The sequence below is a fragment of the Schistocerca cancellata genome, chromosome 2 (assembly GCF_023864275.1).
Source record: "Schistocerca cancellata isolate TAMUIC-IGC-003103 chromosome 2, iqSchCanc2.1, whole genome shotgun sequence".
In the NCBI taxonomy this organism is placed as follows: domain Eukaryota; kingdom Metazoa; phylum Arthropoda; class Insecta; order Orthoptera; family Acrididae; genus Schistocerca; species Schistocerca cancellata.
In genome coordinates this window covers 587,440,060-587,458,556 of record NC_064627.1, presented here as the reverse complement: position 1 = coordinate 587,458,556, position 18,497 = coordinate 587,440,060, and the positions used below count along the sequence as shown (strand labels likewise).

The following is an 18,497-nucleotide window of genomic DNA, read 5'->3' as shown; positions in this document are numbered from 1 at the left end:
GAGGGTGCCATGAGCTTGTAAGTAATTTTCAGCCAGGTGTCCGGATACTTTTGCTCACATAGTGTACATAGAAAGATGGGTCATTACAGGACAATTTCTTGCATTACACAGGATAGATCTTTCCTTTAAGTGGGGGATATGAAGTGTTACGTGCTGTTTAGGCAAATGGCATTTCACACTCCTTGTGTAGTACAAGGAAAGATGATCGTGACAGAATGATATTAAATAGGGAGTAAGTTGCAGAACACATATGGTGTGGAATATGTGAAAATAACAGGGTGTGACAACAAATAAATGGCTTTGCTTGCTGTGGACGGGGCCTTCTTATGTTTTTGTGTCATGGTTTGGCTTGACCGTCAGAGAGCAACCACTCTGTCCAAGAATGAAAACAAAAGACAAGATGCTTTTGTGACAAGTGAAAGATATTGAAATCTTGAATGTCATGTTGGGCCTTCAAAGTGTATGCAGTATGAAAAGTTCTGTTCTACTCTAATTCATGAGTCACAATAATGATCTGTACACCCATTCAAGGAAATCTATGTTTGTAAAAGGAAAGTAGTTTTTTTTTTTTTATTCGTGTCAAAGGCATCAATTACAAGGGAATTAACAGAAATTAACAGTTATAAAATATGTAAGTAGACAATGGACATTAATATGTAAACATGAAAAAGGACAAAGAAATCTATAATTAACTCGCTGTTGCCAAAAAATGAGCTACATTCAAAGCATTGCTGTTAGCATAGAGTTAGAAGTAATTGTACATTAATGAACATTCATAAATACACTTAAGTATAGACCAACAGACCCTGAATTAAATTGTCTTCGCCCAGAAACGGGCAACGTCCAAGGCGTTAGAACTGGCCAGCATCAACTCTTCTTTTCTGCTTGATGATGGGCACAGGCGGCAGTCGTGCAGGTGAGACATCATCTGCTCCTTCCACACTCACAAGTTGAGAGTCCTCTAGCGTATCCCCATTTTTCAAGAGTTTCTTTACACCACCCAACACCAGTTCGTAATTTGTTGAGGTACACCAGCTCTCATTATCACCGGGAGGTAGTTCTTTAGGTTGTCTCCATCCTAGAGGAGCAGTCTCTACTCTCTTTCTCCACATGTCTAGCCTTCGGTTTGTGCTGTTGTTGTTTACATAGGCCCTTACAAGACTTTTTCTGTGTCCTCCTGCTTGAGCAGCCGCTTCACGCCTGATGTCAGGCAGCTAGATTATACAGCTGCTCCACTTCAGTGGGTCTCAGCCACCCAATGATTATGCGGCACGTCTCATTCAGAGCGGTGTCCACGTGCCTAGCATGGCAGGAGTTATGTTAGACAGGTCCACAGAGTAGCACAAAGCCGAAGTCTGAATAGAGACTGGCTGTGCACCCCAGTTAGATCCACTTGGTTTCCGTATGATATTATTCCTTGTGTGCACTTTCATTGTGGTGTTTTGACAATGCATTTTGAATGTTAAGGTCTGATCTAAGGTCACTCCAAGATACTTTGGGAAAAATGAATGTTCAAGTTGAGTGCCATTCCATTAAATATTTAGTTGTTGGTTGGTCTGTATCTTTTTTAGGTGGAAAGCAGATACTTGCATTTTCATAGGGTAAGGCCTGAAGTTATTATTTTTGTAGAACCGTCCTAGTTCTCTAGTTCTTCCAGTGCTTCAGACAGCTTATTTTCAACATTGTGGAAATCCTTTCCCTGGGTGACCAATGTGAGATCATCCGCGTACGGAAAACTCCTGGTGTATAGCGGGAGTGGTTGATCATTCGTATACATATTAAAGAGTATAGGGGGCCAGAACACTGCCCTGGGGTAGCCCATTCCTCTGCTGCGCCGTCCTTGAAATTCCATGAAAAATCTCCTGTTGCTAAGGAAGTTGACTATTAAGGTGGTTAAAGTAGAGTCGTTAGTGATATCATAAAATTTTTTCAGGAGTAATTTATGGTTTACAGTGTCGTACTCAGCAGACGGTTCAACAAAGGCCACACTGGCATGCTTTTTCATAATGTGAGTAGAAGTTGTCTTTTGCTCCAATAACAGCTGCAGAATGTGAAGAAGTCAAACCTTTCTTTGGCTACACATGGGATTTTACAGGGACTGATTAGCAAGATCTCTGCTTAAAGAAAATAAACTACGGTGACCAGTTCTCGTGAAGTATTGTGACTCAGCTTCAGCTACAAGGAGTGAGCCAGCAGCTACATAAAATCTTAAACCAACAAGAAAAACATTAACCCTTCTTCATAGAACGTTGCTGTCTTTGTTGTCAACCACATGGTAACATGTTCTTTGAACTTGACATCATTGTTGAATTTTTGATCACCAAAGAATGTCTTCAGATATGAAAGAGATGGCAGTTGCTAGGGGTGGTGATAGGTCTCTGTGAGAGGTAGTCAAACTGGCCCCTCCAGCCAGAGTCCTTTAGAATCGTCATGTCTTGGTTGCAGTGTGTGTTTGGGCATTGTCATGAATCAAACCATTTGTGAGCTTTCTACATTGCTTATTCTATATTTCTTTCATAAGCGTCTCACAATAAACATTGACAATAACTGTTTCATCTCACAAAACAAAAACAAAAAAACAACAAAAAAAAAAACAAAAAAAAATAATGCATGGTCAGTAGAATGCCTTGCCAATCTTGAAAGACTGTGCCCTTGACTTTTTGAGATTTCGAGATTTGCTTGGCTTTAGTCTTCACTAATGCTGCATTATGCTACCATTCCATTGATTGTCATTTTGACTGAAGGAGTTCATGAGTGACACAAGTCACTATCTTGCTTAGAAAACCAAAACCATCATTTTTGTTATGAAGTCAAAAGGTCAAGTGCACTGCCTAAACATAATTTTTAGAGTTGCTCTGTAAGAATATTTGGCACCCAGGAAGTGCTCAGTTTGCAGAAATTCAATTTCATGAAGAAGTGTTCTTGAACAGAAAGTTCTTGAAAATATTGGATACTGTTGGCTTAAGGCTTTCCTTTATGAGTCCATCTGCACCAATCAATATTTTATTAACCAAAACTGGAAGCACAATTTTTTCATCATTGTGAACTTGTCCATGTCCTTCATTAATTTGTCAGACCCTTCTCCTTACCATTGAATCACTAATTATATCTTCTATGTAACAGTGACTGTCAACTGGATTAGTGTTCTCAGCATTCAGAAAATAACTTGAAGATATAATTTTACAAGCAGTGGGATTTTCAGTCAACTTTGCCATTCTAAACAAGCACTGCACAGCATAAACAACACACAGAGTAGTGTTATCTTCTCCTTGACTCAAAGCAACTACCATGCACCCATTGAACTGTGAGGGCTGTTCAATAAAGAATGATCATAATTTTTTTATGGTCATAATTTCTTACACTAAAATTTAATCTTATGATATTCTGTTAGTTTAATGTGCAACAAATACGCCATAGTAGTTTCATTGTTGGGACTTCTGGTTCCTGACTGTGAGAGGCAGGCAAGGTCAGACATGTTCAGTATGACTACTGCTACAATGGAGGTAACATGCGAGGAACAATACGTGGCTTTGAAATTCTGCTTTCGTCTTAACAAATCTTCAGCTGAGGCCTATACAATGTTACAGGAGGCCTATGGAGAGTCTGTTGTTCCCTACAGCACAGCTGGAAGATGGTTTAAAATGTTTAAAGAGGGGAGACAATCAATTTCAAAAGGTGGACCCGGTGCTCCAGTTACTGCTCTTACGGAAGAACACTTCAACACTGCAGCTGTCATTGTGAGAGAAGATCGATGAATTACCTTAAGGTCACTTTCTGAAATACTGAACATTTCATTGGGTGCCACCCACATGTTGGTGATAGAAAAATTACACGACATGTGTTTATGCATGATGGGTTGCAAGACTGTTGATTTCCGAACAAAAGGACATTCACATGCGGGTGTTCATGCAGTTAAAATTGATGTTAGAGGAAGATCTGGAGTTTCTTTCAAATGTAATTATGCTGATGAAATGTGGCTACATCATTTTGATCCTGAGAACAAACAGCAAAGCTCAGTGTGGAAATCTCCATCACCAACCCCCGAAAAAAAGCAAGTGGTTGCTTCTGCTGGGAAAGTTATGATCATGTCATTCTTTGATATTAATGGAATCGTTTATCAGCATGTTGTACCTGCACACACGTCAGTAACTGGAAAATACTGCAGGGATGTCCTGAAAACTTTGCAAGTACATATCAGGTGCAAAAGACCACATTTCCATGAAGCAGGCTTGATGCTGCACCACGATAATGCGCGGCCGCATATTGCCAATGTTGTTGCTGAATATCTTGCAAAAATCAATGTGAAGTGCATCCCTCACCATTCCTATAGTCTAGATTTAGCCCCCGTGTGACTTTTTTCTATTCCCTAACATGAAGAAATGCCTTCGTGGGAGGCATTATCAATCATCAGAAGCAGTGGTGGAGGCTGCGGAGGTGATTTTGAAGGACCTCTCAAAAAAATGGTTTCCAGCATGAATTTGAAGGCTAGCAGACATGCTGGAACAAATGCTTTGCATTCATGGGAGACTACTTTGAGAAGGACCATCAAAATTATGAGGATGAGTAAAGGTATATTGTCAAAAAAAAAAAAAAAAAAAAATTTATGATTATTCTTTATTGAACAGCCATCGTATTACGGTAGTGCTGCTGTGGAGAGAAATACAGACAGAACTTAATTTTTGGATGTACCTCATATTCTATAGGAGAACTAAAATGATAAGTTATAGGCAACCCCTTGCATGGAGAATCTTGTCTTAACAAATAAGAGCCACACTAACAAATGAATTAATTTGGAATGGGGAAATATTAAATATGTTGTTCGCTGATTGGTGCACTTCTGTTGTTGACCTATATAAATAATTTTCCTAGGGTATTGGAGAATGCTTCTGAAACTGAGATTTGCTGAGAAGTATAGTGATAAAGGGCCCAAACACATCCACACTAGACACAGCCTGAAAAATAATGGAACAGGGTTACAAGTGGTTCACAGCAAACAGCTCAACATCTAATTTTATAGAAATTCAGTCCTGCAGTTCCAAACAAATAAATATGACTTATGCGTACTGTATGAGGAGATCAATAGACGTGCACTTCAATAGACGTGCACTGAACTAGACAGAACGCTGCTCTCCATGCTACTCTATCCTGTGCAAGGTCCTTCTGAATCTGTTTAATGTATTCATCTCTTGGTCTCCCTCTACGATTTTTACCCTCCGCGCTGCCCTCCAATACTAAATTGGTGATCCCTTGTTGCCTCAGAACATGTCCTACCAACTGATCCCTTCTCCTAGTCAAGTTGTGCCACAAATTTCTCTTCTCCCCAATTCTGTTCAATACATCCTCATTTGTTATGTGATGTACCCATCTAATCTTCATCATCTTTCTGTAGCACCACATTTCGAGAGCTTCTATTCTCTTTTTGTCTAAACTATTTATCGTCCATGTTTCACTTCCATACATGGCATACACTCCATACAAATACTTTCAGAAATGACTTCCTGGCACTTAAATCTATACTCGATGTTAACAAATTTCTCTTCTTCAGAAACGCTTTTTTTGCCATTGCCAGTCTACATTTTATATCTCCTCTACTCCGACCATCCTCAGTTATTTTGCTCCACAAATAGCAAAACTCATTTACTACTTTAAGCGTCTCATTTCCTAATCTAATACCCTCAGCATCACCCGATTTAATTTGACTACATTCCATTATCTTCGTTTTGCTGTTGTTGATGTTCATCTTATATCCTCCTTTGAAGACACTGTCCATTCCGTTAGCTGCTCTTCCAGGTCCTGTGCTGTCTCTGACAGCATTGCAATGTCATTGACGAACCTCAAAGTTTTAATTTCTTCTCCATGGATTTTAATTCCTACTCTGAATTTTTCTTTTGTTTCCTTTACTTCTTGCTCAATATACAGATTGAATAACATCGGCGATAGGCTACAACCCTGTCTCACTCCCTTCCCAACCACTGCTTCCCTTTCATGTCCCTCGACTCTTATAACTGCCATCTGGTTTCTGTACAAATTGTAAATAGCGTTTCGCTCCATGTATTTTACTCCTGCCACCTTCAGAATTTGAAAGAGAGCATTCCAGTCAACATTGTCAAAAGCTTTCTCTAAGTGTACAAATGCTAGGAACATAGGTTTGCCTTTCCTTAATCTATTTTCTAAGATAAGTCGTAGGGTCAGTATTGCCTCACGTGTTAAAACATTTCTATGGAATCCAAACTGATCTTCCCCGAGGTCGGCTTCTACCAGTTTTTGCTTTCATCTGTAAAGAATTCGTGTTAGTATTTTGCAGCAGTAGCTTATTAAACTGATAGTTCAGTAATTTTCACATCTGTCAACACCTGCTTTCTTTGGGATTGGAATTACTATAGTCTTCTTGAAGTCTGAGGGTATTTCGCTTGTCTCATACATTTTGCTCACCAGATGGTAGAGTTTTGTCAGGGCTGGCTCTCCCAAGGCTGTCAGTAGTTCTAATGGAATGTTGTCTACTCCCAGGGCCTTGTTTCGACTTAGATCTTTCAGTGCTCAGTCAAACTCTTCACGCAGTATCGTATCTCCCATTTCATCTTCATCTACATCGTCTTCCATTTCCATAATATTGTCCTGAAGAACATCACCCTTGTATAGACCCTCTAATACTCCTTCCAACTTTCTGCTTTCCCTTCTTTGCTTAGAACTGGTTCCATCTGAGCTCTTGATATTCATGCAAGTGGTTCTCTTTTTTCCAAAGGTCTCTCTAATTTTCCTGTAGGCAGTATCTTCCTTTCCCCTAGAGATATATGCCTCTATATCCTTACATTTGTCCTCTAGCCACCCCTGCTTAGCCATTTTGCACTTCCTGTCGATCTCATTTTTGAGACGCTTGTATTCCTTTTTGCCTGCTTAATTTACTGTATTTTTATATTTCCTCCTTTCATGAATTAAATTCAGTATCTCTTCTGTTACCCAAGGATTTCTATTAGCCCTCGCCTTTTTACCTACTTGATCCTCTGCTGCCTTCACTATTTCATCTCTCAAAGCTACCCATTCATCTTCTACCGTATTTCTTTCCCCCATTCTTGTCAATTGTTCCCTAACGCTCTCCCTGAAACTCTCTACAACCTCTGGTTCTGTCAATTTATCCAGATCCCATCTCCTTAAATTCCCACCTTTTTGAAGTTTCTTTAGTTTTAATCTAAAGTTCATAACCAATAGATTGTGGTCAGAGTCCACATCTGCCCCTCAAAATGTCTTATAATTTAAAACCTGGTTCCTAAATCTCTGTCTTACCAGTATATAATCTATTTGAAACCTGTCAGTATCTCCAGGCTTCTTCCATGATACAGTCTTCTTTTATGATTTTTGAACCAAGTGTTAGCTATGATTAAGTTATGCTCTGTGCAAAATCTACCAGGCGGCTTCCTCTTTCATTCCTTACTCTCATTCCACATTCACCTGCTACGTTTCCTTCTTTTCCTTTTCCTACTATCGAATTCCAGTCACCCATGACTGTTAAATTTTCGTCTCCCTTGACTATCTGAATAATTTCTTTTCTCTCATCATACATTTCATCAATCTCTTCGTCATCTGCAGAGCTAGTCAGCATATAAACTTGTACTACTATGGTAGGCTTAGGCTTCGTATCTATCTTGGCCACAATAATGCGTTCACTATGCTGTTTGTAGTAGCTTACTCGCATTCCTACTTTTTTATTAATTATTAAATCTACTCCTGCATTACCAGCAAGGCCATTTTGGTTAGTGTCACGAGACCAGATCAGTCAGTCATCCAGAATGTTGCCCCTGCAACTACTGAAAGGCTGCTGCCCCTCTCAGGAACCACACGTTTGTCTGTCCTCTCAACAGATACCCCTTCGTTGTGGTTGCACCTACGGTTCGTCTATCTGTATCATTGAGGCTCACAAGCCTCCCCACCAATGGCGCAAGGTCCATGGTTCATGGGAGGAGGCAAAAAGTATTTATTCTGTGGTCATGGTTTTAGAGCCACAAATTCCAATACTGATATATAAAGACGCTGCCTTGCAGGACACTTATGATAATTTTTACAGGAATAAACTATGTGCAGTACTGCAATTGAGACAATTATTCATAATATGGACATTGAAGGACTGATGATGTCAACATTACTGAGCAGATTACATTCTGGAATAGAAAACAATTTAGAAATAAAGATTTCTGTGTGTAGTTGGAAAATACTGTAGATGCTCTGAGGTCAGTATAAAAGTATCGTGAAGATACTGACAAAATAGCGAGCTACAACACACACACATGCGCAAATACAAAAGTGAGCCGAATAATATGTGTAATTATTGGTGAAAATAGAAAAAATAATATGTACAAAGCTAAAAACAACTGGTATAAATTGGCCAGTTATGGAGTTTGGAATGTGATATAGAAACAAGAGACAAATGAGACTCTCCACTTTCCAAAGTAAATTCAATATGAACTGGTGTTTCTGACAATAACACTTCTTGCATTTAACGTCTTATTCCTTAATGAATCCTGTACTGTTTGAAGATCTGTGACTTATTGTGATGATATTCTTAGCTGGATGATGTAGCTTCTGGGGGATTCACAATAGTTTCTGTTAAAAAGGTCACTGAACATCAGAGATAATATCTTCTCCTTATCCAGTCATGAATTTAAACAAGTTTGTTCCTTCCCTTTTGTTATTGCTACTGAGTACTGATATCAAGCAGACATGTCTTAACTCCATGAATACCAATTGACAGGGCAGTTTTCATATCTGATAGGACTGATGCTCCGGGCACCCTCAAAATGTTGAAATTGAAGAAGAAACTTGTGTTTTTGCATAGACAGACATTGTTTCACAATGCTGGTTTCAAGAAACAAGTTTTGCAACCTAATGTCTCAACATGAACCAGTATTAAGAATATTATGTAAAGTTGATATGTAAAACAACAGTAAAGTACTACCATATTAGCCACTTCTTCTACAATTTATCAGACTGTTTTCACCCTGGGATGCAAAGTAAGGTTAACACTAATGTTTATATTAAATAGGATTTTAATTTTTCAGTAGAAAGGTAGCTGAAATCAATAATATCTTAAAAACAGTAAAGATGCATAAATCTTTGTATGAAGCGGAAGATGAAGGAAAAAAGGGACAGCTCAGTTCGGTAAGGAGAGCAGCATAGGCCTTTTTCCCCCTCTAAAGTAATGGCTTTTCTCCTGGTATACGTATGTAAAGTAATGTTGAAGTAATTCATATAATTATGAGTGTGAGAGGATTATCATAAATTGTAATTTCTTGGTGTTGTATGCATTGGCTGCTTCTGTCAGCTGTTGTTTAACTTGGCTCTTTACACAGTTCTTTAAGGCTGTCCTTCATGATGGAATTTACAGAACATAATTTGTGTGTGAATGGGAGATGTGTCTGGGCAAACAACTTGAATTGTCTATTAGAAGTGCAAAACAGAGTGCCCAATGCATTGGGCAGTGACTGTAAATAAATGTTTCATTCTTCAAACTTGCAGTTACTTTGCCCAAATGATTAATTGTATGAAATGTGGAATGTCTGGAGTAGATCATAATGTTTATCATGTAATTCCCTTTTCATATAAATTTTTTGTAGGAAAGAGAAAAACTTTGTAAAGTTATAAATTCAGTTATAGTATCCATCTTGAGAAATGACTGTGGAATTGGAATGTTTTAAAGTTGTAGAAGTGGCTGAATACCAGAGAATAAAAAACTTATTTTAAAAATTCTTCTTCCATATAGCTTATATTGTGCAATAGATTTTGCACAGGCAGCAGTTGGGGGAGAAGAAATGGGATATCAGACTTTAAGGATGCTGACCAGTCAGTTCTTAAGGAAAAACTGCTCTGATTTTCTTCCATTTCTCAGTGATCCTGTGACAGGAGATACGTTTTCAAAAGAACAGTATGAAGAATACTGTGATCAGATTGCCAACACATCCAGTTGGGGTGGACAAGTGGAGGTATGTTGTAACTGGTTGATGACACAAAAGCTTTCTTTTTAAATTGGCATAATATTTTCTTTTATTAAGCTGATTTAATTTTTTATCATTTGTTTTTACAGTCCTCGAGTAACTAAATATTCATATTCTCAAGTTAATTGAGGTCACTTAGAATTTCTTTTATATTTAGTTCCAACCAGCATTACTCATCATATTTATCCATACTTAAGCTGCTATTGAGAACACAGTATCAGATTACATATTTCATAATTACACGGTATTTATATGTAGAAATAAATGTAGACACTGTTTCTCATTTGTTTCAGCTGCGTGCTCTATCACATGTACTTAAATGTCCTATAGAAGTTATTCAAGCTGTTGGGCCTACTATTGTGATTGGTGAAGAATATAATGACCAAAAGACTATAATTTTGACATATCATAGACACATGTATAGATTAGGAGAGCATTACAACACTGTAAAACCTTATGTAGATGAACAGGATGAAGGCAAGTGATAACAGCTAAATGAGTTGCGTACTGCAAAAGTGAGAAGCAAGTTATCACTATCAGTCTAATAAACAAGCACTGATGTTTGTGCTGTTGGTGTGTTCTTAAGAGTTGGTTACAACTAGCTGTGTGCTGTCACTTCCATGCTTGAGTGCTATTTGAGTTGATGCTGACAGTGGTTTTGCAAGCCTGAATACAAAGAGGAGAAAGTAACATAAACTGAACTGCACCCAAAGTGCAGCCAAGTATAATTTTTTTGTTTATCATCTAGTTGGATTCCACTGTTTACTCTGTTACTCATTAAAAAGAAAACTAGTGATTTAGATCTCGACTCTATTACTCCTGTGCTACAGAACGGAGAAGATACAACCTTAATTCTGTATCTGTGACCATGTTATGAGACATGCAGAAGCCTGTACAAATTTCAGGTGCCAGATGAAACTATTGTCCTAGAATTTGGTAATTTGCTGAGTTTTCAGATTTATTATCTGCTGCAAGAGGTATGCCACTACTGTTGCGGTGAAGGGAGAAAACACTTTTTCTGAATTGCCTGGTGTCAAGTTGCATCTTTTACTGATGCATGTTGCTGTATCTATTCAGTGGCAGTGACTTTTTTTTTTTTAATTATTATTATTATATATATATACCAGATGTGATTTGGACACACTATGTACGTCTTTTAAACCTCATACAGAATTGTTGCTGCCATCTGATGGTTAAAGTTTTGTAAACTCAGGTTACGCAACTAGAACAAAATGTGGTATGCACTTTGAAGCAAATTTATACAGTGGATTGTCTTAATTAAATTCTTTTAAAAGGGATTTGTTAAGATTTGCTAATTTTTTTTAAAAATCCCAATCCAAATCATGCTTATGCTGTATCATTTGATCATGTACTAAAAAAAATCTTTTTATGACAAATATACATGTTGTGCCAGATTAAAGAAAGATTATGAAAAGAGCAGGTATTGTGCTAAGGTGATGGAAAGTGGCAGGGATGCAGCTGACGACATTCCTGTCATTTTAACATTAAATAGCAATGATGCAGTGAACACCGGAGCATTGTGCATATGCTGTAAAAGAATTTTTACCAAAATGATAGTATTTACATGCAAGTCATGCTTTTTACACCCAATTTCAAATTAACTGTGGCTGACAAGTGCCACTTGCCTGTACCATGAAAAGCAATTGAAGAGGTTTTGTGAAAAGCAATGAAGAAGCTCGTTAATCCAAAGACATTGCATCCCCATGAAAACATTGAGCATGTAAGAGTTGCAGTTGAAAGCAGCTCATGTTGCGCAGCTTGCTGGCATGACACTACACTTTAATCCCAGTGTAAATATCAACAAAATGGATAAGGTGTGTGGGCATTGCAGTTCACCTAAGTTCAACAATGAAACACCAGGAATGTGCTGCATGAATGGGAACATTAAATTGCTGACATTGTGTCCACCACCTGATCCACTGTTGTCATTGCTTTTGGGTGGCTTATCTGGTTCCAGACGCTGTTTGCAGAACATTCACAAATATAATTCAGCATTTCAAATTACATCTTTCAGAGCTGGTAGTGTTTTCCTAAATCAGTACATGCTTACTTTCAAAATTCAAGAATAAATATCTCACCATCTTGGTTCATTTCTACCAATTTCGGACACTGAACTTAAATTTCTACAAATCTACTGTATGGGTGACGATGCACAAACGGATCAACACTGCAATGCAATTCTAGGCACAAAACGCCACATTATATCCTATTTGCTAACATGTTCCCACCAACACAATGCATTGATAAAGTTTGCAAAACTTTAAAAACTTACTGGTGGATAATTACGAATTTAAAATAAGAGTGGACAAAACACTACTTGGACAGCATGCTGGATGTTACAATGGACCTACCATCAATGAAGTGGTGATAGTCGTAGTTGGCGAGTAACACAAAACGTGCGATAAAATTCTTCAACGACGGAATAATACGTTTCAATGTGTTGCTGAAACACATTGATCATATGATGCGCTGCAATAGCCTATAATTTTTTGGGAAGAGCAGAATGGATATCATTTGAGTATTATGCAAATCAATTCAGTTACAGGTAAATATAAATATCTTATATTATTTTCCTTTTCACTTTCAAACACTTTTAAGTGAAATTTACATTTTTCCTCTCTCTCTCTCTCTCTCTCTCTCTCTCTCTCTCTTTTATTCTTACAGGTGAAAAACTCAATAAAAGAAGTATCAGCAATGAATTATTATTCATACTGCATAATGATACCTCAGAATGGAAGAAAACATATTCTGCAATGCCATCAACTATTTCATCAATACATATTATACATGTATGCCAAAATTGAATCCGAACATTTGTTATTCACTTGCTTACATCAAACATTGTTCTGTGTGTTCAGAAGAACACATTCATTTACGAGATGCAGTTACAAATGATGAAAATGTTTCTGATGCTTGTAAAATGGTTAGACTTCCGTCAATGTTCTTTGGGTGCCCACGACATCTGCATGAATATGCCATGACATATGTGCATTCATTTGGGTGCCCCTACTTTTTCATCACATATACATGCAATCCAGCATGGGATGAGATAAAAGAACTTCTATTGCCCGTAGGACTTCCCATTTTAATGTTTCCAAGTACGTTTTGACCTCTTGTGCAATGTGGGGTCGAGCGTTGTCGCACTGCAAAATCACTTTATCGTGCCTCTTGCTGTATTGTGGCCATTTGTCTTTTAATGCTCTGCTCAAATGCATTAATTATGTTCGATAACGAGCACTTGTGATTGTTTCACTTCGTTGTAACACCTCATACTACACGTCACCGAGCTGGTCCCACCAAATGCAGAGTATGATCTTGGGGCCATGAATATTCAGTTTGGCCGTTGACGTGGAAGCATGGCCGGGATATCCCCATGATTTTTTGCATTTAGAGTTATCGTAATGAACCCATTTTTTGTCCCCGGTCACAATGCGATGCATAAATCCCTTCAGTTTTTGCGTCTGAAGCAACTGTTCACAAACACAAACGCCGTTCGTCTCTTGGTTTCGGCTCACGCGGGACCTAAGTTCCTTCTTTCTCAATCATGCACATAGCCTTGAGACATTTTGATATGGCTTGCTGTGTCACTCCTACTAATTGTGCCAATTCTTCTTGAGTTTGACGTGAGTCTTCACTCATCAATATCTCCAATTCTGTATCTTTGAAAACATTCTCTCTTCCACCACTATGCCAGTCTGCAATGTTAAAATCACAGTTCTTGAAGCGTTGAAACCAGTCACGACATGTTCTTTCACTAATAGCGTCCTTGCCATACGTACTTGAGAACATTCAGTGAGACTCAGCTGCTGTTTTCTTCATATGGAAACAAAACAGTAACATCTCCCACAAATGACAAGTATTACTGTCGTTTCCAATCAAGAACAACTTTATGATGCAACACAAAGTGACTAATGTTTGAATGAGGTTATGTTGACCTGAGGTCCAAGCTCACTGCCTGAGGTCTGCGATCTGTTTCTTTCGACCACTACTTACCGTTGTTACCACCTATTGGCAAATGGCGGAAGCAAAGTTGTACACCTTGTACATTAAAGACCAACGTACGTGTATATTTGCAGTGCAATATGTCTGCAGCCACATTTTCACAACAGGTATTGAACATTGGTGAAGTAAAAGTATCAGTCGATGCTACCACATTGAACTTTTGTATCGTTGTGCCATCCATCAAACAACTCTTTCAGAAAGTTTCCACAAATTATCACCCTATTATAAAAATAAAAAATTGCTTTGTGAAAGTGCTATTTTGGCAGCAAAAAAACATAGATGACAGTGCATTCAACGACACAATTCAAGAACAAATTGCAGGCAATTCTATTATGTGTAAATTGATTGACATCATGAACATGGACGAAGTTGTTCAGTATACAAGTGATTTTTTAAATTCGTTGGATCTTCCAGGTGTGCTACTGCACAAATTGCTGCTCAAAGCCAGCGTATCAATTATTCTCTTGTGGAACATTATGCAGAACATTAATCCACCACCAACTGTGTAATGGAATAAGACTTGCTGTGAAGAAACTGATGCTGAATGTCATCAAGGTAACTATTCTTAACAGAAAGTTGAAAGCAGAAGATGAGCTCATTCCACGCATTCCCACGATTTCTACCGATGTGCCATTTGATTTCAGACGACTACAGTTCCCCATTCGACTTGCATTCTCAATGAATATCAACAAGGCACAAGATCAATCATTTGAAGTGTGCTGCTTGAGTCTAGAAAATCCCATTTTTATTTTTTATTTATTTTTTTGCCCCCTCCATATGGACAGTTGTGTGTTGCATGCTCACAAGTTGGACAGCTAAGTAATTTGTTTATGCTGAAGACAGAAAAAAATACTGTCTCCCCTTAATTAAAGTCAACAAAATAAAATGAATATCATTTATACATCATTCAATTTCAATGAATGTATTCATTGACAGTAAAATAAATATCATTCTTTCTGTCATTCCTAGTTAAACAAAATAAATCTTTGAAATTTCAAATGATATTTCCACAATTATTTCTTCTGCGGCAGCCACGTGATTGTTACCAGCTACTTTTTAATTACAATATGAACTAGGATAGATTGGTACTCACCATATAAATGTGCTGTTGAACAGTAGTCAGGCAGATTTAAAAATAGACTGTTGGCCTCTCTCTCTCTCTCTCTCTCTCTCTCTCTCTCTCATCCACACACACACACACACACACACACACACACACACACACACACACACGGGGGGGGGGATGATCATTGTTGTCTCCAGAAAGAAACTGTAGCCATACAGACAAAAGAAAGTTTATTACACAGTATTATTAAATTGGCTTGTCTTAATTTCACAGATCTGCTCCATTACATTGAGGGAAGCTTATATAGTGACTTATGATGATGATGATGATGATGATGATGATGATGATCTGCACTAGGCTGTGAGCAAAACACTTTGTTCCGCCACACAAACTGTTCAAACACTGTTTTCGTTGCCTGGTGGAAGAAGAGTGATTTTGAGGTCTCCTGAGAGCTTCAGAACAGTTTTAGTGGCATCCAAACTTTCATCACCTGCTTATGGAAAGGCAGGTTTTATGATCATGTCATGGAAACTATGCAACAGTTGTTGCAATGAAGCAGCACATCTTTACATTGTATCTTTTAAAACTCTGCAATTCAACCTAATGGATTTATTAAAGATGAAACTTGCCATGTTCACACTGAAACTCTCATATGTATCACACAAGTCATAATCTTATTAACTGGTATGTTTTAAAAACTGGCATTGTATAATAGTTGTCTACTGTAATTCAACACCACATTCTAAATGTCTTTCACCAAGGATAATGCATTTCTTATATTAGCCAATATTATGGACAGTTGATTGGCACTCTTCATTGTCAAAATTGGGCTCCGCTCTGACAAGTCCAGCCTTTTTTCATTTTGTTAGGCTGCGTGGTATGGTGGTATCCACAGCTAGCTAATATTTGCATTGTGCAGTCCTTTATGCATTCCATTGGAGTCAGTCAGCATTACATATAATGGCAAAAATTACATTTTAGTAAAGAAGAATTAAAAATGTTTCTCTTTTAAATGTGCCCTGGTCATAGAAATCTCAGTTGTGATTTATTAATTTTGTGCCCATTGAAATCGTGCTCCATTACAATCCAGCCAGAAGAAAAACAGTGTTGAAATCTAAATTTGATACTGATAGAGGGAGTGAGTATCGTTTTCCTCTTACCCCACAAGGGGAATCTGTATGTTTCACCACAATGCTCGAGGGAATAAGGAAATGTCCTGTAGACTGGAAGCAAATGACTGGTATAACTCTGTATTCATCGGCTGTAGCTCACAGTAATACTCTTCTCTCCCTGATGAAATTGAAGTTGATGGTAAGATTTGAAGAGTTTCAGGTGGTGTTAGGCAACAGTAGCTATGCTGGGTGCTGAAACAGATAAAAATCTAACAGTTGTCATAAAGAACCTAGGCATTGAAGATGGGCTGCTTATTTTAGCACACTTTTTGTATCTTGTAGCAATGAATGTCTACAGTATGTCTACCCATTTGTAAGAAAGTTATGTTACACGGAACAGTGCATTAAGTATACAAAGTTCACATTTTTACTGTAGGAGTAAAAAAAAATACTCATGTATAGTTAACAGCACATAAATTGCACAGTGGAAATTCTGGCCTGCGTTGAAGTACTGTTTAGCACTAATGTGAATAAAATGCTACACTTTAGTTTGTTATGGACACTCTAAAGAGGTACTGCTATGAGTGAATGTTTCTATCTGTCTCCTAAAGCTAGAACAACAAGACACAACAAATTTCCTGCTAAGATATAATAGAATCTGTTGCTGTTAATAAAAGATACAATGCCTAGTAACTGAGTAGGAGAACATCAAAACTTTGCCAAGAAGATTACTGGTTTTGAAACACAGCAACCCAACACTTTACAGAAGATAGACAATCTGGCTCTGCAACTGACTAACTGATACATAGCATCTATTTTTGACAAAATTCACCTTGGTTTTATTTGTTTATTTATTTTTTGCAAAATTTGCATCTATTTTCTTTGTTCATAAATGATTAGACACTCAAATTTAAAACATTGTCATGCTACATTAGTGAAGACGGACATTATTAGTTCTTTGAAACTGCGTGGTTAAAAAAGTGCTGAGTGGGAACTTTTTGATTCTTTCAAAAATGATTGTTGGTTGAAAAGCAGCAGAATTTTCCTGCCAGTTAAGTGAATGCGTCTCCAATATAAGGTGTTTCTGAACTTCATTTGTCTTTTGCTGCACAATTTGAAGATTAACAAAACTGCAGACTACTAATTTCAACCTTTCTTGGGTATTCACAGCACTATGACTCAAGCTTGACAACACTATAGATAGAACTGACAGGGCACTTAGCGTAGAAGTAGAACCAAATGTACAGCAACTCGATTTTAACATTAGGAGATGAATTTCAGTGCTGTCGAAAAACATTACAGATTTTGTTTTCCAGTCACTATAGCTATATGCTATAGTCACAGAAGGCCGTGAGCGTAAACTGACTAGAATTGCACCGCCATAGGGGAAGGAGCCTTGCGAGGAAATAAACCCTGCTGCCATTTCGGTGGGCAGCAGCCTACAGCAGAAGTGACACATTGTCATAGGGATCGCCGTTCTCTTCTGGGACTGTAAAGGTCATAATCAAAATCCGTGGTGGACCGGGATTGGCCACTTCACTTATTTCAAAAGGTGAAAACGAGTAACGCACAACACAAGGCTTTCGGGGACGGCTACCGCACAGTTACTTGTTGAAGTTAGCCGAGAATTGTTAAGGTGAGATCAGACTCCAAATTAAAAAAAAAGAAAAAGTTTCTTTCTGCTGTATAAATATTTACTTTTGTGGACATGTTGGTGCATAAGTTTTGGAAAAAATCCTTTTAAATGTATTTTTACTTTTACTTGACACATCACGATGTCTACATCGATTTTGTCGTCCTCTCAGATGTGTATTCAAATCTCAGAAACTAAATGCTCTAGAAAACTGTGGTTTTTCTTCTTTCTCTTTGGGATTGTTTACCATGGATTGGCTGCACTGATTATTTATATTCTTTGCCCTTACACTTGTGTATCTTTGAAAACAAAGGAAATGTTAACATGTTTGGTAGTTTGCTGTGTTTATAGTGAAACTGTTGTTTGTTGTTCCTCTTTAAAATGACAGAACCAAAAGGTATCTTCAAGAGACACCAAAACAAAGGAAATAGGTACTACAGAACCTCACCAATTGTGGATGATAGTGAATGCAGTGGTGTGAATATAATTATAGATTTGAATATTTTAGCAGCAGTGCTGAATGAGACTTTAGCATACAAGTTATTTGGTGGAGATATAGTGCTTTCAGAAGATGTGACTGCTAGGAATGGAATACTGTGTAAACTTGAAATTATATGCAAAAATTGGGGTGTTGAAAAATCATTTCTAACTTCTGCCAAATGTTCAGACAATGAACTATA

The 18,497-nt window shown here is 37.8% G+C and overlaps 1 protein-coding gene across 1 annotated transcript in view; it reads left to right on the top strand.

Moving 5' to 3' along the window:
* The window catches only part of LOC126162206 (deubiquitinase OTUD6B), a 53,225-nt gene extending 41,944 nt beyond the window's left edge, over positions 1–11,281 (top strand). The window contains exons 4-5 of the mRNA XM_049918550.1: positions 9,752–9,971; positions 10,277–11,281. Coding sequence (XP_049774507.1) covers positions 9,752–9,971; positions 10,277–10,468 — 412 coding nt within the window. The 3' untranslated portion in view covers positions 10,469–11,281. The remainder of the gene's footprint in view (positions 1–9,751; positions 9,972–10,276) is intronic.
* The last annotated feature ends 7,216 nt before the right edge of the window (positions 11,282–18,497 follow it).